The 26,526-nt window shown below is 37.8% G+C and overlaps 2 protein-coding genes across 6 annotated transcripts; one reads left to right on the forward strand and one right to left on the reverse strand.

Moving 5' to 3' along the window:
* Positions 1-1,826: 1,826 nt before the first annotated feature.
* Positions 1,827-25,384, forward strand: LOC146458705 (uncharacterized). Of its 5 annotated transcripts, none has more exons than XM_085090406.1 (13): positions 1,827-1,977; positions 6,963-7,112; positions 7,896-8,182; positions 8,485-8,742; positions 9,777-9,950; positions 10,497-10,643; positions 11,004-11,168; positions 15,122-15,223; positions 16,370-16,690; positions 18,347-18,430; positions 18,707-18,868; positions 20,726-20,827; positions 22,759-25,384. In XM_085090406.1, the coding sequence occupies exons 2-13, from the start codon at positions 6,977-6,979 to the stop codon at positions 23,023-23,025; spliced, it is 2,205 nt and encodes a 734-aa protein (XP_084946532.1). In that variant the 5' UTR covers positions 1,827-1,977; positions 6,963-6,976; the 3' UTR covers positions 23,026-25,384. The 5 variants fall into 5 exon arrangements, with proteins under 5 accessions (XP_084946532.1, XP_084946531.1, XP_084946530.1 ...); XM_085090405.1 differs by lacking the exon at positions 1,827-1,977 and adding an exon at positions 5,140-5,454; XM_085090404.1 differs by lacking the exon at positions 1,827-1,977 and adding an exon at positions 5,140-5,450.
* LOC146458706 (uncharacterized) lies at positions 11,780-13,456 on the reverse strand. The gene has a single exon (XM_085090411.1). It carries the CDS (start codon positions 13,428-13,430, stop codon positions 11,964-11,966), a length of 1,467 nt encoding a protein of 488 aa, XP_084946537.1. The 5' UTR covers positions 13,431-13,456; the 3' UTR covers positions 11,780-11,963.
* Positions 25,385-26,526: the final 1,142 nt, after the last annotated feature.

Genomic DNA, 26,526 nt, shown 5'->3' on the forward strand with positions numbered 1-26,526 from the left:
ATGACAAGAAATCCAACATAAGAGGTTTTTGGAGTTAATGGTGTACAAAATCATTCTTAAATTATAATGTGTCAGCGAAAGTTTGCGGAATTATCTTCCCAAATTTAGAGGAATCTAACAGCAATTCTGCTTATTCTTACCAGTCCGGAATAAGGTTTATGGAACGCAACCTTAGATGAGTTAGTTTCCAAAGAAACAGGGGCACCCAACGACTGTTTTCTCTCAGATCCTTTAAAACGCCATTTTAGGTTATGTGGAGTGCCTTCAAAGCTCTGTAGGTTCATTTTAGGCTGCGCTATAATATTTTTATCTGTTCGGTCATTCTAGGGGAACTTCAATCTTTTCCAAATTACTAGGGCATTTTTGTCCATTTCCCGAAAACCTTAGGTCTTACTTCCTTTCCGAGAATTTTAGCTGATCTTTTTTCGGTACCCGAAACGACATTTTTATCAATCCGAAAACACTAGGCCTTTAATTTCCCATACCAAGAAAGTTCGAGGTGAAAATTCCCTTTAGAAAATTGTAGGGGATTAAGGGCCTTCCGAACAGATAATTTACCGAAACGATCCGTTGGGTGCCCCTGAAGAAAGTGTGGTGCTGCGTCAGTGGGGGATTGAAAGGAATATTTAATTTTATTCACTGAGTTGAAAGGTATTTGGCCACCAGCGTATAAAGGAAATACGAGACTTGACGTTTCGAGCGTTAGCCGCTTTCGTCAGAGCAAATCAAGGAATCAGCCGTGTGTGATAAAATGAGCAGTTGGAGCTACGCTCAGTAACGTGACAAGTTGAATGAAAAGCCGCGTTCGTTGATTTATGTGGAGGAGTGCCGATTTGAAAGATGAATTTTTTACCTTGATGTAACGAAATCCCATGCACAGACTGCCGACTTTTTTTTGTGGAACCAAAACTAGCTAACATATTAACTGATTAACATTAAGACATCTGTTCGAATAAAACGCAAAAGAATCTTCAACTTTGAAAGTCTTAATTTAGAAAGTTTGCTCGATCAATCGGGATTTCTCTAACGTCGGCAGGTCAAATAATATTTCCTATCTTCAGTTTGTCATTCCATTACTTCCCAATCAGAAATGTTATCACCAGAGAACACGCAAAATATGAATGCGTACTAGTTGCACCCTGTTAACACATTATTGCACTTAAAATTATACCCCGGTTTCATTCAGTGGTTTATAGTATAATAGAATAAGAAACTTCCAATGGTTTATGTCCTCGAACCTAACGCCTTCTCGCTTTGTGTAAAAGGCAAAAGCTCCGGGGTTTTACAGACAGTTGATCCGGATCGCGCCGGACACTTTCCGTAAGTATCCCAAAGTATCCCCATGTATTGAGGGGTTTTCATGGCGGCCATGTCGGAGATACAGAACAATTTGCTTTAAAACAAAATTTACCAGTTCCCAAAGGAAGCTAAATGGACTAGTAATTTTCTTGTTTAATACCTCCCTTATCGCCGTCTTGAAAAACTTCTTTGGTCTCTAAAACTATAAGGTGTATATAGCTGATTTTTGAACCAGGATTTGCGGTGTTCAAGACTGATTGGTAGTTATTTTTATCTGAAACTGCTGTTGTTCTTCAAGAATATGGGCGGAGCTCTCTTTTTTTTAAATTTTACACAGGTGTGAAATTTCCGTGACGAAACTAAAAGTAACTAGCTGGCAATATTGATGAGGGGAATTACCCCAATGAATGTTTTCACCTGCATTAAAAAATTCCGGCAAATGTTTGTCGTGTATTGTGTGGGTACCAGGAAAGCGCTTTCAAAGTTTACTTGCGTCTCTTCTACTTTTCAGATCTTGATTTTGGTGTAAAGCCAGTTGGAGAAGCATCTTGTGAAACAAATTAGTTATATGTCTATACGTTCCTCTGACTGAAGCTGGTTACTCATGCAGACAATATTCTGTTGTTAACTACTGAGTCACTGATATCAATGAATTGTTTGTCCAACTGACTTCAAACGGTGAGTAAGGCAAACGTCATGCTTTAGTAAAGGCTCTAACTTCACCCGAAGCGAGTAAATCATATGTACTTTGGCTTTAAAATTACTGCTTTATCCCTGCTAGTAATCAATGTAGTAATTGGTTGCCATGATTTCCTTTGAAATAAGCTTTTCTTCTTTATGTGTGTGTGTGTTTTTTTTTTTACCTTGGAAAGAGACACAGAAAACGTACAGGCGCCAGAGCTGTATAACATTCAGTTGATTTACCTGTAGTTAATGTTTGGGGTCATCTTGAGGAAGGAAGGCTGAACTCCTGTCGATTTATTTGTGACTGACACCATTGTATCGGAGACGGGACTCTGTAAACGAGGACACGGACTGCGCAGAGGAAGCATTTCAAACTCAGTATATTTTTCAGAAATATTCTGAGTTTATTCCTTTTCTTTTCAGTTATTGATAATGGCTTGCGCATGTGTAAATCAGTACGTTAGCTACAAACGTAGTATTCTCCTGTTTAACTCGGAAAAGCTGTTTGAGGACAACCGATCGGCATGTCGTATTTTTTATTTTTACGTGAAAACACGTCTTGAATACCTGACATGGAAGGTGGCCATATTAAGAAGCCGAGCTTTCCACCGCACTTTTCTTTAAAATTTCACCGCTGTGATTTCAAACAAGGGGATTAACTAATACACATTAAGCACTAGAGCAGTCATGGGAAAGAACACAAGAAAAAAATTCACTGTGTCACAGAAACGAGAATTCTGTACAAACGTGGCTTATCGGGCTTAGTTATTGCTAAATAACGCCACAAAAAGAGAAAAATTCCCTAAGATTTTGCATCACTTTTTACAATAAGTTTACCTTGTATAGGCCGAGAGAAAACATATGTTAGGACAAATTTATGCTAAAAACGTATGTGAGAAATGGAGCGAAAAGACTGATGACTTCACCATCCCCCCCCCCCCCCGGGAAACTCCTCGGGCACTGTTTGAACCTTAAAGATTGGCTTGTGGTGAGGATTCTTTGAGGAAATGTTATAGAAGAAAGTGTACCTGTTTATAAAATTCCAACATTTTTACCGTCTAGGAACCAGGGAACTGGATTCTGATATTATTTTTACTGGTGTATATTTTTTTTCAACTGTGGTACGCAACTTGACGTTAGTAAGTTGTGGCTAAAATGGAGATAATGAGGGGCAGTTATAATCCCATTGCCTGAACGGTTCCGCGGTCCTTTTCTTTGCTGATACCAAGGTAATACCTCGCTGACACTTGGGGCGTCCTGCACCGTTTGCAACGTCTTAAATGGTTGGTCGAGAGGCCAAAAAAAAAAGAACAATGTTCCCAGCCGTAAAAAACTGAATAATGCAAGTCAATGAAGCTACAGGTTATATTGTAAGGGTCCAGTGAAAATAGAGCTTTTCAAAGGTGCAGATCTACATTAACACTTAGGCCTTGGAACAGAATTTTATTTGTACGAGAGTTCTGTTCTTTTCATGTTCATTGATTGTTGTCATTGTGTTGACTTGTTTTGAGTGTACATGTGTCGAATTTAATAGCGAGAGGTATTCCCCGTCCCAGATATTTCCAACAGGACGAACCTCAGGGTCGAACCGTACTGAGCGCGTTTGTTTCTTAGCTATTGTCATGTGTTATTTTTAGACTCGACTTAGACTGACTGAAGCAGAACTAAGTCAGTTTCCTTTTAAGGCGTCGTCGCATCGCAAGTTTAAGTTTGTCTGATGCTAGGACACATAACAGTTGTTTCTGAAACTTCAGCCGGCAAACTGAGCGATTACTGATCTCCGAGGTTGGTTTATAAAGATCTAGTACTTCCTATATGCTTGCCGCTTTCTAAACAACATCGAGTTATTTTCTTGAGCGAGATACTGTGTTAATAAAGTGTTCTAACCTTTTATGGTGGGGGGGGGGGGGGGGGAAGAAGGGGGGCTTAAGCCGGTGGGGATATGTATGGGTATAAAGGTCCACGAGCTACGCCATGTGCTATATTAGACATTATCACGTACGTGGATACTCAGAAAAGGCTCTCAAAAAAGCGATGTTTTTCCGTCAATTTTAGCAATCCAGTTGAAATTCCATTGTCGTCACTACAAAAGATTGAATAGGTCATGACGTCATGTTACCGGTTTTTGAAACGCCTTTAATGGGCTCCTGCTCTGAACTGAAACTACGTCATGAGTGCCGCCCGGAAGGCTCCAAACGTGAGCACTCGAATCTCCCGACATATACTTTAAATACTTACTCTTGCTCAATGCACTGTACAAACCATCGATTTTCGACCATTTAAGTCCTCCAAGACCCTACCCTGCGAGCAGAGGCCCTTCGATCTTCCTAGATAAGTCGGGAAGAGGAAGGGAGAGAGTCCCTTCCTCTTCCCGACTTATCTAGGAAGATCGAAGAGCCTCTGCTCGCAGGGTACCAAGACCCCACAATGCTGTCAAAATTCAAGGTAAAGCCTAACTTGTTATTCAACACATGTAACGCATCCCAAATATGGTCATGGTGCACTGAATATTCGTCGTCGCCGTACGATATACGTAAATTTCGTGTGTCGAGGAGAAAAGTGGAAAATAAAGATCATCCCATTGTTTTGCAATAAAACTGTGCTTTCAATGTGTTGAATAATAAAACAATTATCCTGCTCAGTCTTGCGGAATATCACCCTATTTTAGCCAACTCAAATGTGAGAAGATCTTTCCTACAAGAAAAATGAACTATGATAATACTTTCCCTAAAACTGGAGTAAATACAAACATTTGGATTAAAAGAGGGAAGAGGAGATATTGGAAGTTTGAAGACTTTGAACCAGTTTGAACTGAAGATCTGGGGCCCGTTTCTCGAAAGTCCCGGTAACTTATCGGGCCCGATACGTATATTTTGAAATGTTTTTTCGCCGATTACACAGTGATTAAAGACATGGTAATTGGCCAAAGTTTTCATAGAATTGTAAGATTTTAAAATTTAGTTATCAAAGCTAACATAAATTGTCTTCTGTTAAGAAACATTTACCACCAACAGGTAATGGGCTCCTGTCACCAAAGACACTTATTTAGCCTGCGAGCAAGCTCCCTTGAGGGAGCTTGCTCTCAGGAGAGGTCTTTTCACCCACGTGATCCGAAATCAGGCCAATCAGGCACCAGCGGGGAATCCCCTGATGAAGATCTTAGCTTTCATCCGTTTACAATTCGCCATCTTGTTTTTTCTGTCTGGCGTTATTGAAAACCTTTTGGTTTTGCTGAGTGTTTGGTGCTCTTTAGATCGCAATTTCCTTCTAAAGGGTAATTCAATGTATAGCACTAATTTTGACTGCAAAATTTTGTGTAGTCTTAACGCCAAATCTTCCTTCTTTCACTTGATACGAACGGGCTAATAGTAACACGGATGATATTCAAAAATGGCGGATCGTTCAATATGGAGGACAGTTGTTGTTTACCGTTTGGGATAGCGATTTGAACGTCAGGCTGCTTATTGGTAGGTAAATATGTCGATTGAATTCGAAAGGGTTTGCTCGTGAAACAGTAAGTTACATTGATTCAAAATAAGCCATTAAACAAGCAGCCTAAAACTTCAGTCTTCTTGGGCTCACTCGAAGAGTGTGGGCCGTGTTATTATTCTGCTAGATTTTGGGTTTTGGCACCCTTTAATCATAGAAATTAGTTTTTTCTTTGCATTTCACTCGCCTGATTATAATTATTGGATGGCATGTATTTCCTGTTGACTCCAGTTGAAACGAAAGTGATTCGCTTGCATTTTCTCTTCCTTGCATGACGGGTTTTGCCACCTCGACCACATTGTTGAATCTGGGCTCTGTAGTAGACTTTTTTTTATATCGTACAGACTTATTGCACGTTATGTAGTTATAACATGAAGTTACATGTTAGAAGAATGATCAAGGCAGTTTCTTCAGCTTTGATATGGGGCTAAGCAACATATATGAGCTAATTTAATATGCCGATTGACATCAATGAAAACAATTGAACTGTCATTCATCCTTTGTTTATGAATTCCAAGGCAAGTATTGTATACGAAGAAAATCAGAGTCAAAATTGAAGTGTTTCTTCTCTGCTGATAGTCTTTCCATCCTGACACCATATCAGTAAACCGTCTTGAACTTCAGTATTTTCAGATTTTTCTGATTTTTTTTTATACTCTTTTAATAATCTTTTTAATAATCTTCATGTGTACCAGGGCATGGAAAAAACAAAATTACATCACTCTGTTCCTGCTTAAACTGTAGGTTCATTTTTGCCATAAAATATGTCGTATTAAGGGATTGATCTGATGGTCCATTTCTGAACTAATAAGAAAGTTGAAACGATTTTATTAAATCTCTATTAATATTGTAATGAATTTTCATAACAGCTAGCTACTTAAATGGCATAGTCATATGTTTTTCACTTGCAAATAAGTTTTCATACACATGGTTTGACGTGAAATGATGGTAGGCATCCTTGGTCTTGTTTTGCCCTTTACATTGCAAGAAAACTAGAAATAATATTAAATATTTATCTTAAAATGTATACGTCTAGGTAACATTACTGTATTTGCATTTTTTTTTTCATTATTGATGCTACCAGTAAATTCACTAATAATATCCTGGTACAGTAAATGGCTACAAGTTGCCTTGTAGCTTTAGTTAGTGGTGAAAGTATTTTATCCTTGTGTAGAAAGTCACGGATTATTCTCCTGTTGGGGACTCTGTTGGAATTTTTCCTTTGCAGTCATTTGTAAAAAAGGAATGAAGACTACTTTGGTGGTTATACTGTAATAATTATGTGGCAGCTAACAGAGTTCTGATATTTTTATAATTTGACCTTAAATTACTTCCTACTTGGCCTTAATTTTTACTTACTATTATCCATACATGCACATGCACTTTGTTTAACTCCAGAGGACACATTCAGAAGTTATTGAAAATAAGCGATCTTCTTTCCTCAGGATCAAAACTCTAGAAAAAGAGTATAAAATTATGTTAAATTACAGGTTGATTAATTGCAATGAGCGGAATGAAAGATGCATCAGGGACTCTAAGTTTGTCAACTGAAGAGTTCTTGAGGTTGCAAAGGAAAATTGAGCATTTGCAACAGGAAAACAAAGCACTTCAAATCCGAGCTCAAGGGGTTCAAGTTTTAGGTATGTTCATGTAGACAGTAAAAGTGAAATTAACTTTGATAAGTCTTACCTTCTGTATTACATTGAAATTCTATGAATGATATACTGTAGTGACCTTTGACCTCCTCATGTGTTCAATCTAGAACATCTTCCACAACAGCAACCATATATCTTTTACCTACATGTATGAATTTGCATACTGAAAATTTTGACATTAATGTAACATTGTTATGAAAAATAATGTTATTGACAATACTTGAAAGGTTACTGATAGCAGAACACCATTCCCGAGACATTCTATACATCCATTTAAACTATGTGTAGGCTGTAAAATCATTTGGTGGCATGTTAATTTTATAACATTTTTTTAAAACCAGATAAAAATGAAGGCTCTATGAAAAGTTACTTCACCCTTCGAAAATTTGCAACACTATGATGCACAATTATGCTCCTCTCCCTGAAATCTCTTTCAGTTGTAGTTTGTTAGCACTTACATGCTTTATTGTAAATTTCAAAATCCTTAAGACAATAGTGCCTTCAAAAATTTGTCAAATATTCACCTACCTTTTGTTTCGTTTAAAAAATTGATCATTTTAATCATTTCAAAACTTATCAAATGTCACTCATTAAGAGGCTATCACATAATTATGTGACGTGACATGTTGCTTGTAGTAATATGTGTACCATTTATTTTGTCTTTATTTCTTTAATTTTTTCCTTTCCTGTATTTTTCATGTTGGTCACCTACCCCAGATCTCCTTGTCCTTAATGATCATGTTTTACAATTTCAATGATTGGTATTAGGTAAAGTCCTTCAAGATTCACAAGAGAGTAATGCTAAACTCAAGCAAGAAGTTGAGCAGTTAAGGTTAGACCTGATCCAGAAAGGAGTTGATGAAGCACAGGCTGGCCTTTCAGTTTTTACAGTCAGTGATGATGATTGCCAAAGTGTAATTCCCAGCCAAGATAGCAGCTGTCACTCATCCATGGCCAAGTCAACTTCTGGAATTCACGATTATGTTAATATAACAACAGTCTCTGGACCTCAGTCACTTTCAGCGGGTTTTCTAACAGGAGAATTTCACATGAAGGTATATGATATGCTATATTTTAGAAATTCAGAATAGCTCTTGATATGTAAGGGTCTTTCAAGGGACCTTTTTGGTAATCTGGTAGTCATCTTGAATTGCACAGGTTTACAAGGCCAATTCTCCAAAACCGCAGAAAAGATGAAAAGTTAGTCTTCATGACAAGTTGGCATATGTACCTGTAATATAGCATGCTTCTTTAGCGATCAACTACGAACAGCATAGATTGTGAACATGTCAAGATTATATACTAATAGAACCTTACAATCTTCAGATTCATGTTTGTTTGATGTTTATTTCTAAAGGGGGTACAAGCAGAGTTTCAGCACATCAACTGTGAACTTGATCACTTGATCAAAGAAACCTATAACCTACTTGAGCATATCAAAAAGCTACCTGTAGATGAGAGAGACAAAGAGTTACAATTCAGCAAGCTTACAAGACTGTCCACCAAACTTAATGAGTATGCTAAACAAGCGCGAGCAAGGGAGACCCTGTCCAGTGCTTTAGTTTCTGAAGAGGAGAAGATAAGAGCTAAACTGGTTGCAATGGAAGAAGAACAGGTACACGTGTTTCATGTAAATTGTATGACTGTACTGTAAAAAATAATTATATTTTGTAGTGTACTCCTGGAAATTATTATTGATGGTTGGTTTTGTTTATTGACTACAAAATGAACTATAGAAAACTATAATTCAAACAGTTATAGAAGATGCAGTTTTTTCCAAAAGAAAGTAACAAATAATCTGATAAACTGGACACTAGCTGGAACCTCAGGTTTGAATTCAAAGCATTATGGCCACTAACAGATACTGCGTGTAGGCATTCACTGGATGGTGCTTTACACGTAAGTTACACCAATAACATAGGCTTGTCGATGGTTAGCATCATAACTAATAAAATAATGTGTTGTTCAGTTTCACTAAATTACAAGGATAAGATAATAATTATAAGCGATGTTTTTAAATCAGTGGATGATTTCCCACACCGATGCATGGTAGGTGGTCTTCAGAAAATTAATGAATTGATGTCACGCTTTTTCTAACATTTTACACAGAGCCTCTTACTCTGGTAGTATGTAAACAGAACATTATTTTAATACACCCACAAACACCATGTGAACTGCGATTTAAGGTTTAGATGTCGTTGTGTCATCCAGCATTATAAAGCAGACTGTGTAAAGTGCTCGCACTAGGGGCTGATGCCAAGTACCAATATTTACACCTTGTGTGCGAATGGTTATTGTTGTTTCTTCAAGTATTTCAAGTATTTCCTTGAACCTCTCTTTGAGTTTGTATGTTTGAAAACTCCTTGCTAAATGATTTTGGATCCTCTATCCATGAAACTCTATCCTTGATTCTCGCGTCTCGAAACTCGAACCTCTTGGCATTCGAGACGAGAGCATCAAGTCGAGTCAAGACTCTCAACTTACTTTTGAGTGCTACTGCAGTTTTTCAAAAATGCCACCGACTTCTGCATGTGATTGAACTCTTTTGTGTGATTCAATGATTGATTTCACCATTTATACTTTATTTATTCAGTCATAATTTTTGCTTGTTACTTTCTTATTTATTTGTTTACTCTGACTGGTCCTCAGGCTTCTCATGAAAATGTGGTGCAAGGGCTAAGAGAGAGACTTGATGAAAGCAAGGAAGAAATCAGAGAAATACAAAGTGAAGTGGAGCAAAGACAAAGAGAGACTGGAGTACTAGATAATGAGCATTTGTTGATCCGTTCTGAGCAGACTGCAGGTGTCTTACCTTCAGAAAAGGTAAGTACTGTAGGTCATAATGCACACAGTGTGCAATGAAACAATTGGGGAGTTCTGCTGGCCAACAAACTTTCTTTTCTGTGCAAAATTTTTTAAGCTCAAAATTAGGAACATTCAAAGGTAAAACTGAATGAATGTAAAAATGTTTCTTCAAGACCGGTCCAAAAATTAAAATAATTATAAGTCTTCACAATTTGAAGATGGACATTGCAAATAATGTTGATTGTTTCACACATCAGGCTTGTGAACAGTAAGTTTTAATTTACTTGTCTGAACTAAGCTATAGTAGATAAAGTCAAAACAATGAATTTAGCTGAACGTTAAGGAGGGGAAGGAGGGGGTCTGATTTTTAAACACCCAGTTAACATTAAGCAGACAAGTTGTGAGTATGTCAATGGAGGAAAGACAGTATTTTACTACCTGTTAATTAGGTATATGTTAGTTTTACTTTTTCATCAAATCTAAGGAGGCTTAACCAGTTGCTGGATAGCAAGTGGTGGGGCATTCAAAGATTTTACATAACAACTGATTTTGATTTGGAAACAGTCTATTATTGTGAAGAGACCACTATTACAAGGTGAACATGGAAAATGTGAAGGTTGCAACCAGTTGCAATGGCAGATCACAGAACTGCAGAGACAACTTTTGACAGTTAAAGCTGAAAAGGATGAGGCACTTAAGCTAAAAGAGGAGGTACGTGTACTGCAATCTTGGTGATAAAAATTTTTTTATTTATTTTAGTTATTATTATTATTATTATTATTATTATTGTTATTATTATTATTTTATTATTATTATTATTATTATTATTATTATTATTATTATTATAAAAGCTCTGTTAAGCCTTGTTTTTCTGGATGGGTATGGGTGGACGGACAAAATGTTAATCAGAATTCTTTTGACCAGTGTATAGTGAAGTGGTAAATGGTTTGTGTCTGTCTGGAAACTGGTATTTACTGTTCAGACGTAGTGAATGCAAAACATATTAATTTTTTTACCCTACTTATACTGTCAGTAGAATTTTTTAAAGTGTGCAATAATTGGATTCTGTAGATTCTTGATGTGAATCACAAATGGGATGCTCAATACAAGATGCTTGCAGCTGCTACCAACAAGGAGATCTCTGATTTAAAGCAACAAGTTGAAATCTTAAGCTCTGCTGGCAGCCAGATAAGAAATGGACCTTTCCAGCTGGAGTCTGCGGGGAAAGACAAAAGGGTATGTGGCAATGATCAGCATCTCATGTACACTGTTAAAAAGGGTAACCATCTGCAGTAGGGTTTGTTATATCAGTGAAATGCTATAAATTTCCCAAGTCTAAATAAAGGTGTAGTAAGGGACATTGTGTCTACAGTACAGGTCAGAATTAGGTCAACAATGCAGATGCATTGAAGAACAACAATTCACACAGGTTGCTGCAGGATGGAAACTGAAGCATCATATCACAACACCTCCAGAGTCGCTGACATGCTGGACCACCAGGGCTGGAGATCCCTAGAGCAATGCCCCTCTCACACTGCTTTATAAAATCCACCATAGGCAAATTGTAGTTGAAAATAAACGTTAAAACGTTAATAAAGTGTCAACTGAGTACATTAGTACAAACGTTTCAGGCTGAGCCCTTCATCAGTGTACCGAAAAATGCACGTTGCGCCATACAAAAAATCTAACCGTTAACGTAGTGCGCACGTAAAAAGAATCCTCATAAATTACATTTAAACCGTAACTGTAAAGTGCGTGCGCGCACACATGGAATACGCGCGCAAGAAGAAGAAATAAAAATAAATATAAAAATAAATACAAGAAACTAAAAGAAACTAAAAGAAATTAAAAGAAATTAAAATTAATGTTAAGTCCGCTTGGCCTAAGTGTGCCAAACGTGAAGATAAGCTTCATTTTCTGCCGCTTTCGATGGAGGTTGTTCCCCATGCACTGCTTGACGCCGCAGACCATGATATCGTCTATCGAGTGGGAGGTGGAGTTAAAGTGTTCAGCTGCGGGAAGGCCAGGAGTTCAATTGCGAATACTGCGCAGGTGCTCACTGAAGCGTTCCCGTATGCGCCTTCCAGTCTCTCCGATGTACATGCTGGTACAACGGCGGCAAGTGATACAGTACACAACATTCTCAGACTGACAGTTGAAAGAGTCGCGGATGGTGTGTGCGCTTTTGGGTCCATGAAGAACGGTCTGAGATGTTATGTATTGGCATGTTTGACAACGGGGACAATGGCAGGGAATGGATCCAGCAGCAGAGGGCGTTGTAGGGCCATCAGTGGAATGCACGAGAATATCTCTGAGATTTCTGTCACGACGATATGAGACAAGGGGCGGCTCAGGGAAGATTCCACAAGTTTCAGGATCCATTGACAAGATGTTAAAATTGTCCAACAAGATCTTTCTGATTCCAGTGTTGAAAGGATGGTAGGTCAATACGAGAGGCACTCTGCTGTCAGTAGTTTCGCCAAGGCGTGTTGGGTTTAGAGCTGCGTCCCGCGAGATGGTCACGAGCCTCTGTAGATCGTCGTTCAGGCGCTGCTCCGGATAGCCCCGTTTAGAGAAAAAGCTTCTTATTTCCTCCGCCTTGTTATTGAAGTCGTTGTCATTAGAACAGATCCGTCGGAGACGGAGAAACTGGCTGTAAGGGATTGCCTGTTTGCACTGTTGTGGGTGGAATGATGCGTGGTGGAGATAGCTATGTGTGTCAGTCTCCTCGTAGTATACCGACGTTTGTATCCCGCTGCCGTTAATAGACAACTTGATGTCAAGGAACGGCAGCTCCAGTTCACTAATGGTAAATGTGAACTGGAGAGCTGGATGAAAATTACAGACGTAATCAATGAACTGCTCCAACTCCAGGCGAGTGCACTGAGCAACCCCAACTACATCATCAATGTAGTGCTTGTGTAACTGGGGAAGAAAGCCAGTGTAGTTTGCATAGATCTGTTCTTCGACGAACCTGACAAATAGACAAGCATAGTTTGGACCCATCTTGGTACCCATGGCCACTACACCAGTCTGACGATAGTGTTGGCCATTAAAAGAGAATGCATTGAGAGTCAGTACAAGCTCAGCCAGACGGGTCAGTGTGTGCGTCGGTGGTTCCTTGTTGGTCTGTTGGTCCAGGAAATGAGCGAGAGCTTCAAGTCCACCATCATTAGGGATGACAGTATATAGGGACTTAATGTCCATGGTGAACAGAAAACGAGAACGAGCGTCCATATCAACAAAACTGAACGAATCAAAAACACAAAGAGCGTGGTTGGTATCCTTGATATAAGTAGGAAGGTTTCTGACAAATGGAGCCATTACCTCGTCAAGGTAGGCTGAAATGTTCTCTGTAGGACAACTGCATGCAGAAACAATTGGACGCCCAGGGTTACCCGGCTTGTGGATTTTAGGTAACATGTAAAATCGCGAAGTAGGTGGGGTTGTGACCACAAGGTGTTGAGCCATCGGTGGTAGCTCACAAGTGGTGACCATGTCCTTCAGGGTGTCCTGAACGATTTTTTGATAATCTTGTGTTGGATCTGCTTCAAGATGTTGATAAAATCGATCATCAGGTAGTTGGCAATTGGCTTCCTGAATGTACAAGTCGCGCGACCAGACAACCACTGCACCCCCTTTATCTGCAGGTTTAACTATTATGTCACTGCGTCCTCTTAGTTCTCGTATGGCTTGCTGTTCTTCTTGTGATAAATTAGTTATGTTGGTACGCCTCGTGTAATTTTGTGAGGAAATACCACGGCGGCAGCGATCAATGTAGTGATCCAGCGCAGAGAATTTTCCATTAAAGGGGGTCCATGTTGAGATCTTCTTATTAAACTTACTGAATGGATCATCAGCATCGGGCTCTTGGTTTACTTCCTCCCTGTCATGGAATGGGCTTTGGGGCGCAGACGGCGGAAGTACCTCTCACAGTCGGCTCTAACCTCGTATTCATCGATCATATTGTTCACAGGAACAAATGTAAGACCCTTGCTAAGCACCGAGGTCTCAGCATCGTTGAGAGTAAGGTCGTCAGGAATGGTGACTATTGTTCTTGTGAGGGTAGGAGCTTGATCGGCGGTACTGTGATTAAACGGCACCTCACCACGTAAAGAAGCAAATTTGGCGTCCTTGATTGATTTAATCTCGCGATGTAATTCAGAGTTCTTTTCCAATATCAAGGTCAAGGCTCGGTTGTATTCAGCTGAAGTGCATTCATCGTGGAAGTGATTACAAACACGTGACTTGAGAGTAGAGATGTTGTTCAGTTGAATTTTCAAGTTCTGGGTAGTGGCTTGCATTAGTCGTCTTGTACGTGAGTCTGTGATCCTTGAAAAGCGCCTGTTGTGTCGATGGCCATCAGCTGGATGAAAACGGACTCGAAATCCCTTGGGAATCGCTCGTTTTTGTAAACAGCGACCAATGAAGGTGATGTGACTGGCAAGTTTGGTCTTCTTAAGGGTGTGATCGGCTAATTCCATAGCCAAAGTTAATAATTCCCGGTTCAAAAAGCGGCTTAGGCTTTGTTTCAAGTTACAGCGTGTGATGGTAACGGTTTTCTTGAAGTTAGGCATTTGTGAAGATGTAAAATCGTATCAAAATCGTAAATAAATAGTAAAAGAGTAGAAACTCTGTAGATGAGTGACACTTGAATACAAAATATATGAAAATAAACATTAAAACGTTAATAAAGTGTAGTTGACCCCTGCAGGAACTACCTTAGACCAACTAAGTGCAAAACCAGGCACTCTCACCATGATAGTTTCATTCCACTATCAACAACATACCTCTACCTCCAACCATCTCTCTCTCTCTCTCTACCCAAGAACAATTTCTCAACGGAACAATATAGCCCACTCCTTTTTTACCGATTCTTATACTTTGGAAAACTTTAAACACTTAATATCCTCAGTGTACGTGACAAACCTAGCTTACTTAAATACTTGTACATGTATCGGAATCCACTGACCACCCAACCAATCATCCTCAAGTACATGTATAAGGGGCAGGTTGTATTAGAAAATAATAAATAAATAATAATGCTAAGTGTTCGGGTGATATTTTAAAAGACCTTAGGTAACCTGCAAATGCAATTTGTTGGACTAACTGTGATAAGCTAGCAAATCCTATTTCTTTCCCTGTAGAAAGACTGTTTTTCTCTTCATCATGCATTCTTTGTTCTGTAGGCATTGGAACAACGCTGCAAACAACTAGAGAATGAGTTACAGCAGAAACAGCTTGAGATCAACAGCTTGCAGCTGTCGTTGAGGTGCCATCCTGGGAGCAGAGTAAGTCAGTTCCTATAAGAAAGTATACAAAACATTTATTTTGTTGTTTTTCCCCTTTCTATTTCAATTATCCATACTTCCTCATCGTCTCACTCTTAACCACAGAATACAATGTACATAGTGTAGCTTATATTTTATTGTATAATAATAATTATTATTATTATAGTTACCAGTTTACTGAGGATACCGACATAACAAAAAGTGGTTTACAGAAGGTTCCTCAAATAGAAAGAAATAAGCTAAAACTTAATCTACCAGCTAAGAAATACAAAGAACTATGGACAAAAAATAGCGAAAACATGTTGATGAAATGATGACTGTGAGGATCAAGTCAGTGATTTCTGTTGAAATTTCAAAGTCCAGGCCTAGAAATCTTGTATTCTTGACTAATAATTATTTTAAACATAAGGAAGAGTGTTTCATATGCCTTCTAAACACTGAGAAGTTTACTGAAAAACAAAGCACAGCAACTTCAAGGTGTTTAGAAAGCAGATTAAAGACTCTTTCGAGTGTTGGCAGCTGTCTTGGAGAATTTCAAACAAAGAGTTCACCAAATGTTATAATAATGTTATTAACAAAGGATCACACAGGGATCTATCTACATGTGTGTCCTGCATCTGTGATGCATAAAATGCCTTATAAGATACATATGAAATGACTTCCAGCTCCAGTCATCTGGATGCAAACACCTCTTCATGTATCAAAAACAGCTTTTAAACCGGGCACAACTGTGCACTGCAGTGTGCTCATAAAAACACTCTTGCCTCATAATCAATTTTAAAGCAACTCTTGTCTGAGCAAGACACTGATTAACAGTCTTCCTTTGCGAGACTGACATTCAAGCTAATTTCCCTGACAGTTGAGGTTAATATGGTCATGCAAACACCTCTTCATGTGTCAAAAACAGCTTTTAAACCGGGCACAACTGTGCACTGCAGTGTGCTCATAAAAACACTCTTGCCTCATAATCAATTTTAAAGCAACTCTTGTCTGAGCAAGACACTGATTAGCAGTCTTCCTTTGCAAGACTGACATTCAAGCTAATTTCCCTGACAGTTGAGGTTAATATGGTCATGAAAGCTTGAAAGGATTTTTGTTGAAATAATGAACATGTATGTTCACCTTGCCTTTTTGTTTTATTATCAGCAGCCTCCAACACCCCAAAGCTTATCCATGGAACAGCAGCCTTCCCAACCCTCCCTACTTGGGGCAGCTGCCTTGTCAACAGGTGCTTTTAAAGTATCCCCCACACAGGGCTCACCCTCGTGGCCTGGTACCACACCCCATGGTCAGCAGATTCCTCCAGATGTTATTGACCAAATTGAAGTCTTGAAACAGCAACTCAGAGTATATGCAGATGATTTTGCCACTGAAAGAGAAGATCGTGAACGAAATCAGGCGGAGAAAGAGAAATTGAGAGAGGAATTGATTGCTGTGAAGGAGCAAGTACAGACCCTTGAACAACAGGTGGGTTTTAGTTATAACACGTGTTATGGTTTTGGCAGTAATTTTGATGTGCAGCAAATACGAATTTCTAACTAAAGGAACATTACACTGTTTGGATGGGATTGTCAAAATCAAAAATTTGTTTAAAAGATCAGTAATGTTTTTCTCCTCAAAACTGTATGAAGATAGCCACTGATGATTTTTGTGGGTAATAATTATTATTACAGTGCTCATTGTCTTTGAATTTAGTTAGATTTCTGGAGACCAGTATTTAAATATGGTACATTACATGTAGTACATGTATTTAAACAATATTCGCTACATATGAATGTACAAAATACTAATCATTCTAAACTCTTTCCAAAGAATTCCCAAGATTGAAAGATCCGAGTTGGTGGTCAAATTATATTCCTGTGGAAATGCAATTTAATTCTAGAATCCCATATGAATGCTGCTATTTTGATATGTACGTGTATGCATAGTCAGCCAAATGGTTGTCTAACCCACTAACAAAGTCTATTGCAGATGTGGAAGGGTGTTCTTGAAAATCATTGCAAACTCAGGCCCTCTAATTGTATATAATGTTTATCAGTTGTGGGTAAGAAGATGAAAGCTAACATGTGTTTGAGCATGTGCTTCTCCAGTTTTGTTGTTGTTGATGTTGAAAACAATAATTATTGGTATTCATCAAAACAAAAAAATATGATTCTGCAACTGTAGAACCCATTTTGACTGAATGAATACACTTCTTAGCAGTTCCATTTTGATTTGATCATTGTCATTTTAATCAGAGCAGCTATTCTCTGATGTACATGTACATGCATATAATTATTTCCTCAGTCGTCGTTGTTGAGGCCATCTGAACCACAGTAGCCCAGTAGCTATTGGCAGTGTATTGTCAGTAGACCAGCGTGTCCGGCTCACGGACCAGCGTACCAGGCTGCTGCAGGCTTCTGTAGGGTAGGCTTCCTAGCCATGTACAGTGCATACCAAGAAAGCACAGGTGGCCAGCATGTATCATGGTGGTTGTGGCACTGAAGTTCTCCATAATCTCATTGTCAAATGGGAGAACCAAGACACTTTATTATTTTGTGCTTTTTAAAGTGTGTGGTGGCATAAAATCCCAGTTATGTGCCTAGTCATCCCATGTCATTCTTCCCTGTGCAGCATGCATTTATGGTCAGTGTCTCGATTTACTGGATCTAAATTGACGTGCAAGCCAGGGCACATAAGCAGGGTTTTATGGTGTGAAACTGTTAAGTATTACTGTTATAATGTTACTACACGCAAGATTTCTTAAAACATACTTTTTTATTAATTATGCTTGTATGCAATCATTGAACTTTATGTGATAATAAAAGTAGAAGCATCTGCATTGTCATTTGGTGACATAAGTAAATCTAATACTATTTAATTACTGTATATAATGATTATTTCATTGGGGGGTAATCCTTCATTCTAGGCTTTGCTCAAGTTCTTCACTAGAACTTGCAGTAGTTTTACACTTTGTACTCTAAGTATTTTTATTGATTGCAATAATATAGTACCAAAGTATCTTTTGAAAATTTGGGAGTGCATAGTGAAGCATTTTGATGAAACAGGGCAATATGCAAGTCTGGAGAGTGCAATGTTTTTATTAAATTAAAAAAAATGTATTTATCTGTTTTTCTGGTATAGGTCCAGATTTATGAAGAGGACTTTAAAAGAGAAAAAAGAGAGAAAGAGATTCTACAGCAGCAATTGAGGTCACATCATGGTGGGGTGAGCACTGTTATAATGATACATGGTGTTTGTTGTTGGACTAGTAGCTGATAGTTCTAGATTGACACAGGTGAAACATTCATACAGCGAGCTCTTCATGGCTTATGTGAATGGCTTATAGCTTAAACAGGGCACAATAAATTATTTAATATATATTAAAGCTGCTGCTTATAATGTTGATGTTATGTTACTGTAAACCAATTACAGTAAGACACATTTAAACCATGAGTACATTATACAATCAACTTTCTGACTGCAAACTGTGCAATGAATTAGGGAGGATATCAGTATCAAGACCCATTGGCTCAGAAGACAAGAGCTGTGGCAGAACAACAGGCCAGAGTTCTAGCTCTCAGAGAAACACATGACAGAGAGAGGGATAGACTGCTAAGAGGCCAACAGGACCTACAGCAGCATGTGTATGGACAACAGCCAGGGGTGAGTAACAGCTAGACAGAGTGTTTGTGGACTCTTGTGTTTAATGCTTACAGTTCTTCCTCATAATACTGTACTGGATGCCTGGTAACAAGCAGAAGGTTTGGTTTACTACCAAAGTAGAGGTGGGGGATGTTTTTATCGTGTACGATGTTACTCTTCTTATTAACTGGAAATAAGAAGATGATCTGTTACGAAAGGAAGAAGAGGAGATAACACTCATTGCCCGCACCTGGGCATTAGACACCAGACACAGCAGAGAAGGAATTATGGAGCTGGGATGAAGGTATTGGGATGAGCCGTCCACTGTTGCGCAGAATGGAGATCAATGGAGAGAGTCATGTCCCATCCTATTTCCCACATAGACGATGATGAGATGGTAGAGAGGGTAGAAACTGACCACTTTGTGGGGGTGGGGGTGGGGAGGGTTTCGAGATATGTGCTGCTGGTATACACTGACGGTGATAAGAAGGTAGAAACTGAGACCTGGGAGGGGGGGGGGGGGTGAGAATCATGAGGTGGTGGTAGAGTAATTGTACACCCTAAACTGTTTTTCCATGTATGTCCAACTCCATGTTTTATATGTTGTTTGCTATATTTGAGCAGCAACGAGGGATAGAATGCTCAGTGCTTCACCTATAGGTTTACATTAAACTTTGTACATTACATTGAAGTTTGTGTTCTTGCACGATCCAAGTTGAACAAGAAAAGTCATAATCTCTCAATGGAATCCAAGGTTGTTACTCCACTGGAATTTTATTTTTCCTTTCATTCAAATTGTTTACTGTTTGGTTGATTGATGCAAAATTTGCCCATGTACTGGAAGAGCTTTACTTAGAAATACTGCCAATGAAAACTATATCATGAAACAGTAATTCTTATTATCATTCTTATAGCACCGGGAGGAAAATATGAAATGATGTCTCCGAGGAAGAATAAACTGTAATTAGTTGTCAGCAATTTCTTCCAAAATGCACAGGAGATCTTGAAAAAAAATTGGCCAATCTGCAGCTAAAGGTGTACGATTCTTGTTTCTGTACACCAGTACGGTTATTGTTAGCAAATCTGAACCATTATTTTAAATGTTTAATTCATACAAGTGTTTTTTGGCTGTTCAGACTGACATTAAAAATATGTGACACTGTTCCTTCAACGGACAGGCTTTGCGGAGTAAATCTGTTAAGTCCTCTAGACAAGGAGATCATTTCATAACGAACAACAAACGTGGGTGGCTGCGGTACATGAGAACGTTTTGGTTTACACAGATGGGTCGATCGAAGAGACACCATTCTCAAGGATATTAGCAGTGCTGCATCATGCTACTCCAACCATTGGGAATGGCGTCCAAAGGTTGACTGAATGATCTACAGCTTTTGTGGTATCACTGCTGCAACAAAACTTAAATTTCGTGGTTCTGGCCGTAAAAGTTACTCCAGAGGCGCCTTCACATGCTGACGTCCGATCTCACCCCATAGAATTGTAAACCGCCATGAGACTTGGTGATATGTGCGGTATATAAGAAATTCATTCAATCATTCATTCAAATTACGATCGCCTTCTGTGAATTTTGCATCACCATCTCATCGGACAGGCACTAGCCCGAAATCTGCGAACATTTTGTTAACATCAATGATGTCTGAAATCCAAGTTTGCGAAAATTTGTCCCACGAGATGCAAAAAAAAACTCTCGGAAACATTTATTACTGCACGGTATTTCAAGGCAACTTGTGCCGTGTTACTATTGCTTGACAGTTAGCGTCACATGACTATTTCAAGACAGCTTATATCGCATTATTAGTTCAAGAAAAGTTGCAGGAAACATTTAACAGTGTCACTCACATTGCTTCTGTTTAATGCTAGTTATACCCTCATGCCCAGCCGCAATACGATCGTTATGGACGAGGTTTAAACTACACAAATCAAGAGTGGCAGCAGCGTCGAGACTACCCTTTGGTGCCCAGGGTAAGAATTTTTGTTGTCTGTTCCTTGGTTTAATTTTAATCGTCTCTCTTGAGGAGACTATTGATGCTGTCCATGGGACATGTGCATCAAAGGTCTTGCTAAACCAGACGTTTCGTCACGGAAGTAACGAAATACAAAATTGATGCGGTATAAATTTTCGAACATTTCCTCGTGCATGCATAGAAACACCGATCCACAGCCACTGGTTGCTATTATTTGAACATTGAGGTAAGGAAGCTTTAGGGGAGTAAGAGTCAGTTTGTGCAGAATAATAAACATGCAGTTTAAGATTTTATTTGAATAGTCCAACCTAAAAGAGTCAATGGCGAGTTTACATTAGGCCCTTGCGTATCCCTACAGAACCCCCCCCCCCCCCCTAGTTTTGCTTAGCAAACAAATTTTGTGTATAAAGCCTTTTTCTTCGGACACTTGACTTAACATATCAACTCGGCAAGGAGAAAGACTTAAACAAAACACATTCTTTGTATGTAATTGTTTTAAGGTGGCTCACAACGGTTTCCAGCACTTTCCTTCAGTTATAATTTGATTGATCATTACACCGCTTTGTATCATTGGATAGTCACAATAATGGTAGTAAACAAAATTTAAACATTGATAAACAAGTTATGATCATTTTTTAACTTTAGCTAGTAGTTTGCCACCGCAGCAATATAACGTGTGAAAAGCCGCCTTAATTTTAGCTTTAGGTGAATATAACTCAAAAACTCTATACACTGTATCGTCGTATACATGTATGTTAACCATTGGAAGGCTACAGAAGGGATGAGGACAATGTAATAACTTGTGAAAAATCGTGGAGGGAAATAAAGATATTGAAAGCTTTCATGACGGGACAATCAGTAAGGACAGTAAACTAAAAAGGAAAAAGTGCAAACATTGGTTTCTCCCAAGGAGAACTCTTTTGTATGAATAGTTTTTGTTCACCAAACAGTCTTAGTTATCCCAGTTCAAAAGCCAAACTTTTTATGAGCCAAAGCTAATACCTTGACTTAAAGGAGCACTGTCACCTGTTTTTAGTGTCACTTTGAATAGCGAAGAAACATAGTTTTATCAATGGGGACATTAAAATAATGGTTCAATTTTATTAGAAATAGCCTTACTAGGGCACAGAAACTAGTGTCAATCATTTTTGCCTGCGGATGACTAGGATGGAAACGGATTGCAACTTGACAGCCAATTTTTTCAGTTCTTTCTGTGAATTTTGGAGAAATTGCTAAAAAGTGATTCTAGTTTGTTCTTCCCCGGAGAAACCATTTCATATTTTCCTCCCGCTGCTTTAAGAGCGATTTCACGTTTAAGAAGGGGTTCTTTGTCAAATATTTGAGCTTTTTTGGCCAACATACAGAAATATCTCCGTATGAAAAGTTCTGTGTCTGAATCAATCACGCACGTTTTTCTTGAAACAGGGTTATTTATTACTTTTCTAATGGCAAATTACATTGGTTTAGGTTTAGGGTTAGATACAAATCAGTATTATGAATTTCTTATTGTAAGATCCTCGACAAATCGATTAACTTTTTTTTTTCAAATTGATGTAACGTTTGATATGTATTCTATTGAATGAATAAAGACATTATTATTGTTATTATTATTATTATTATTATTATTATTATTATTATTATTATTATTATTATTATTATTGGAACATGAAAAGTTCTGCGTCTGAATCTACAGGCGTACTTACATCGATTTGGTTCGGACAAAATTCAGATTAAGTTCGACGACTGAATTAGGGGTTAGTACCTAGGGAAAGTCGCCTATTATTTTATCAGATCATCATTACCATTGTTGGTGTTATTGCTATTACTATAGCAACCTCAGCAAGCTGATTTATGTTATATCATAACATCATTGGAAAGACGAACAGTAAACCCTTATTTTTATTGCGTTTATTATATTCTGTTGTTCAGGGATCGTTTCCTCCTCGTGGGCCTATTGCTCAGCCTGCAAACCAGAGTTCTGCCAACTCAATGTATCATGGTGGAGAAGTACTGCCTGATAGAGTAGAAGATGTAGTGGATTCATCTGAAGACAATAGCAACACTGACAAATCCCTTGGGTCTGACAAGGAAGAGTGTGACGTGGTTGAAGTGGAAGAATGTCCCCGATGTCTGAGAAAATTTACTGGTGAGGACAGTGACGCCATCCTCAAGCACATTGAAAGGTGTATCTCTTGAGCTGCACAGCCAGTTGGATGTGCTGATTCCAGTTTCAATTAACAATATCCTGGATAATTGACATCTTGTGACGCATTTACTTAAGAATCATTCCATAAGGCTTTGAAATTGCATCATATTATCGCTACTGCATTGTAAAACATATAAGGTTGTAAGATCAATGGTGCATTTTTGACTGACAGACGAATACACAACTTGCCAAATTATGCCCAGATAGGCGCAATATCTCACTTGTTCGCTGTTATTGGGAGCAGCTTGATTTTTTCTTTTGTAATTTTAAGCCTTTCAAAAAATTTACTTTAGAATCCTTAATTATTAAGCTTCCAAAAAAATGTACTGTTTATGGGGTTTTTGTTAAAACAACGAGCGCTAGAGCGGATCGCGCGCGTGTGGTGAAATGACTTATACTGATACCTTAAATAAGGCCGTGTTTCGTCACTGGTTGAGTGAGCCATAACCGCAGAAACAGTTAGCTAGAACTGAACATTCTCCTTATATTTTCTGTTGGTGGGCAAATCGGAGTCTCTTTCAAAAATCTAAAATTTCACGTTGTCGTTGTGTTTGTTTTGTATCAGCTCCCTCGAGCATTTGTAACGTAACTGTTATTTTAACAACTTCAGGGACGATCGACTAAGGGTGCGTTCGATTGACCCTATTCCTGAATAGAAATACATAAAATATGACAGAAAATCTAACATAAGAGGTTTGTGGAGTTACTGTGTTAGCAGAAGTTTGCAGAAATGTCTTCCCAACAATTAACAACGGCAACAACAACCTTTATTTCCTCATTACTAATTAGAAAAAAATATGAGTTACATTCTTGTGAAGTAAAATCTGGTAAAGTGCTTTGAATAATTTTGAAGAAGCGATTGAAATTTTCTTAAAATGAGAAATCTAACAGCTATTTCGCTTATTTTTATTCCGGAATGCGGTCAATCGAACGCAACCAAACCTGGTTTTACATGTCCGATTCACACTAGCGACATAAGGGCAAGCTCATGCAAACTGGAAAAAGCGTGAACATAACAACATAGTAGAAACATGCTGACATAAGATCACCACATAAAGACAAAAAAAAACTGGGCTTTTCATGATGTCGTAATGTCGCTAGTGTAAACCAGGCCTGATTTTGATATTTAATAAAAAATGTATATACATATCACTTCAAAAAACGAAAGAAAAAATGTATAAAACATGGTAGTAAAAAAAAGTAAAACAAGAAAACTTGAAAAATTAAAAAAAAAAGAGAAAAAAATGGAAAAAAAGAAGAAAAAGTAACAAGTTTAAGAAGAAAAAGATGCAGGTCTTAATTATTTGAATGTAATACTTGGTTAACTATTGTTACATAGTTACTTTGGTAAACAGTAATTTCGGTTAAGAGTAATTCATAGAATGTTAGTTATGTGAACAGATTTCTCAAATCACATGGTGTTACACAGTATCACGTGAGTCAGTGATGTGTGAAATTTTGCGCTTGACGGGTGGAGTCGTTAAACCGCTAGTTACAACTTTGTTGAAACCGAGAATCAGTTACCTAAAAATGTGGATAGAAAGTTAGAGTGTGTTTGACTTAATTCAACTGAGTTTAAGCTACCGAGCGGCAATTTGCTTGCGGTACTTTTGTTTTTTTTTTTCCGTAAGTTTTGTTTTTAGCTAGGTTCTCGTAGGAGTGAAACGGTAAAACTGTAAAATGACGGGTAATTGTAGCTATCAGACCTAAAAGACAAAACCAAAACATAAAAAATAAATTCAATACTCTTATCAGTTATAATGAGTACCATTTCATAATGAGTACCATTTTAAGGGAAGAATCTTGCCGACCTTTGCGCATGATCATACTTTGTCACTGAGGATCAATTGGCAAGATAGATTGCACAGTGGAAACTGGTCAATGTATTTTTCACTACATTTAAGGCGTGTAATAGCGTTCTTTACGATAATTCGTTTTGTTCAGTTTGCTGTTGATTTTTTTGGTGTTTTTGATTCTCCGTATTGCAAAAATAAAGTCAGATTGTTCTCTTCTCCGGTTTTTTAAATTTAATTTTAGCTTTTGGTATTTCAGCTGTATGATGAATACGTAAGTTTACCGATGTTACAATGCAATTGCACTTATAACCTTAATACATAAGACTTCACAGAATAGTTTTTAAGTAGAAGTGGCTCCTATTTTGCTGCTGGCTTACAAGGGTTACCTAAGTATCGTTAAAAGCTTGCTTTAGCTGCTGCTGTAATCGATATTAATTAATCTTCTTAATACGCAGTTTCAAAATAGGTAAAATGATTTGATTTCTTTGTTAGTACATGTAATGAACGTGTTAGAAAATGCTATGAAAGAAAAATAAAGGTTCTTATAACGCCAGTCTTTTGTGCATTCCCTCTTTGTACTCAAAATGTTTGACGTCCTTATCTGTTGTAAGTGGGTCGAGTTGTTGGAAACACTCTCACTAGTCCTGGGTTAACTGGGGGAAAAAACGTGTGATCGAGTTTTCATGGTGGTAACATGTAACCTGTATCAGCGCTAATCGTGCTTTGAACAACTCGGCCTTGAAGAACTCATCATTATCATTATACGATGTCATATCATGAAATTAAAACAAATGATTTTCCTAGGAACCGTGTGGGAAAAAAAACCTATATGAAACATAATGAGATTATACTACAACAAACTACTCTGCTATATTTTGTAAACTTGGAAGGGGGACTGGTTCAGGGCCTCTAATTTAAGAATGAACACTTGAGATATTTGTAAAAATATGTTCTAAGTACGACGAAGAGAAACTATTGTAAATTTTATACATGACTGTAGCTAACTTCTTTATCCTCCATTGGTCAAACCTTACCCAGCCAAGCTCATCCAGTAATTCACTTGATCGAATCTCATAGTTGAAAAAGGTGATACAGTCGAACCTACCGTAAGCGACCACCTAAAACCAAAATACCAAGATAAGTAATCGCTTACGAGAGTCGAACCAGAGGGGGTCTTTTCCAGGATCAGGTCTGACAAATCGGGGTATTCGAAGATCATTTATTCCATACATTTTCCTAGTTATAATACGAAGGAATACTAAACTTTACTTACAATACTAACCATACCAACTTAAGATACTAACCTAAATTACAAAAAAGTAATAATAATAATAATAATAATAATAATAATAATAATAATAATAATAATAACAATAATAATAATAATTATAATAGTAATAGTTACAATATTAAATTAAATTCTTCTACTGACAAGGTATGACTATTTTTTAGACTTACAACGAATTACAATTCACTCAAATTTACTACTAATACTATCATAATAGAAACAATACTTAAATACTTCTACTAACACTTACAATATACAGTTACACAATAGTTGCAATATTAAAATTAAATTAAAAGTTGTTACTAACGAAGTAAGAAAAAAAAAAAAGAGACTTACAATAGGTTACAGTTGCACTTATGAATGAAAATACCACACAAAAGTTTATGTGTAATGTAATTCTTCACATT

Source organism: Pavona decussata, unplaced genomic scaffold, assembly GCF_977016875.1.
Source record: "Pavona decussata unplaced genomic scaffold, jaPavDecu1.1 SCAFFOLD_232, whole genome shotgun sequence".
NCBI classification, from domain to species: domain Eukaryota; kingdom Metazoa; phylum Cnidaria; class Anthozoa; order Scleractinia; family Agariciidae; genus Pavona; species Pavona decussata.

Coding starts and splice junctions, on each gene's coding strand:
- LOC146458705 (XM_085090406.1), top strand. CDS start 6,977: ATGAGCGGAATGAAAGATGCATCAGGGACTCTAAGTTTGTCAACTGAA. Junction 7,113..7,895: donor TCAAGGGGTTCAAGTTTTAG/GTATGTTCATGT, acceptor GATTGGTATTAG/GTAAAGTCCTTCAAGATTCA. Junction 8,743..9,776: donor TTGCAATGGAAGAAGAACAG/GTACACGTGTTT, acceptor ACTGGTCCTCAG/GCTTCTCATGAAAATGTGGT.
- LOC146458706 (XM_085090411.1), bottom strand. CDS start 13,430: ATGGTCACCACTTGTGAGCTACCACCGATGGCTCAACACCTTGTGGTC.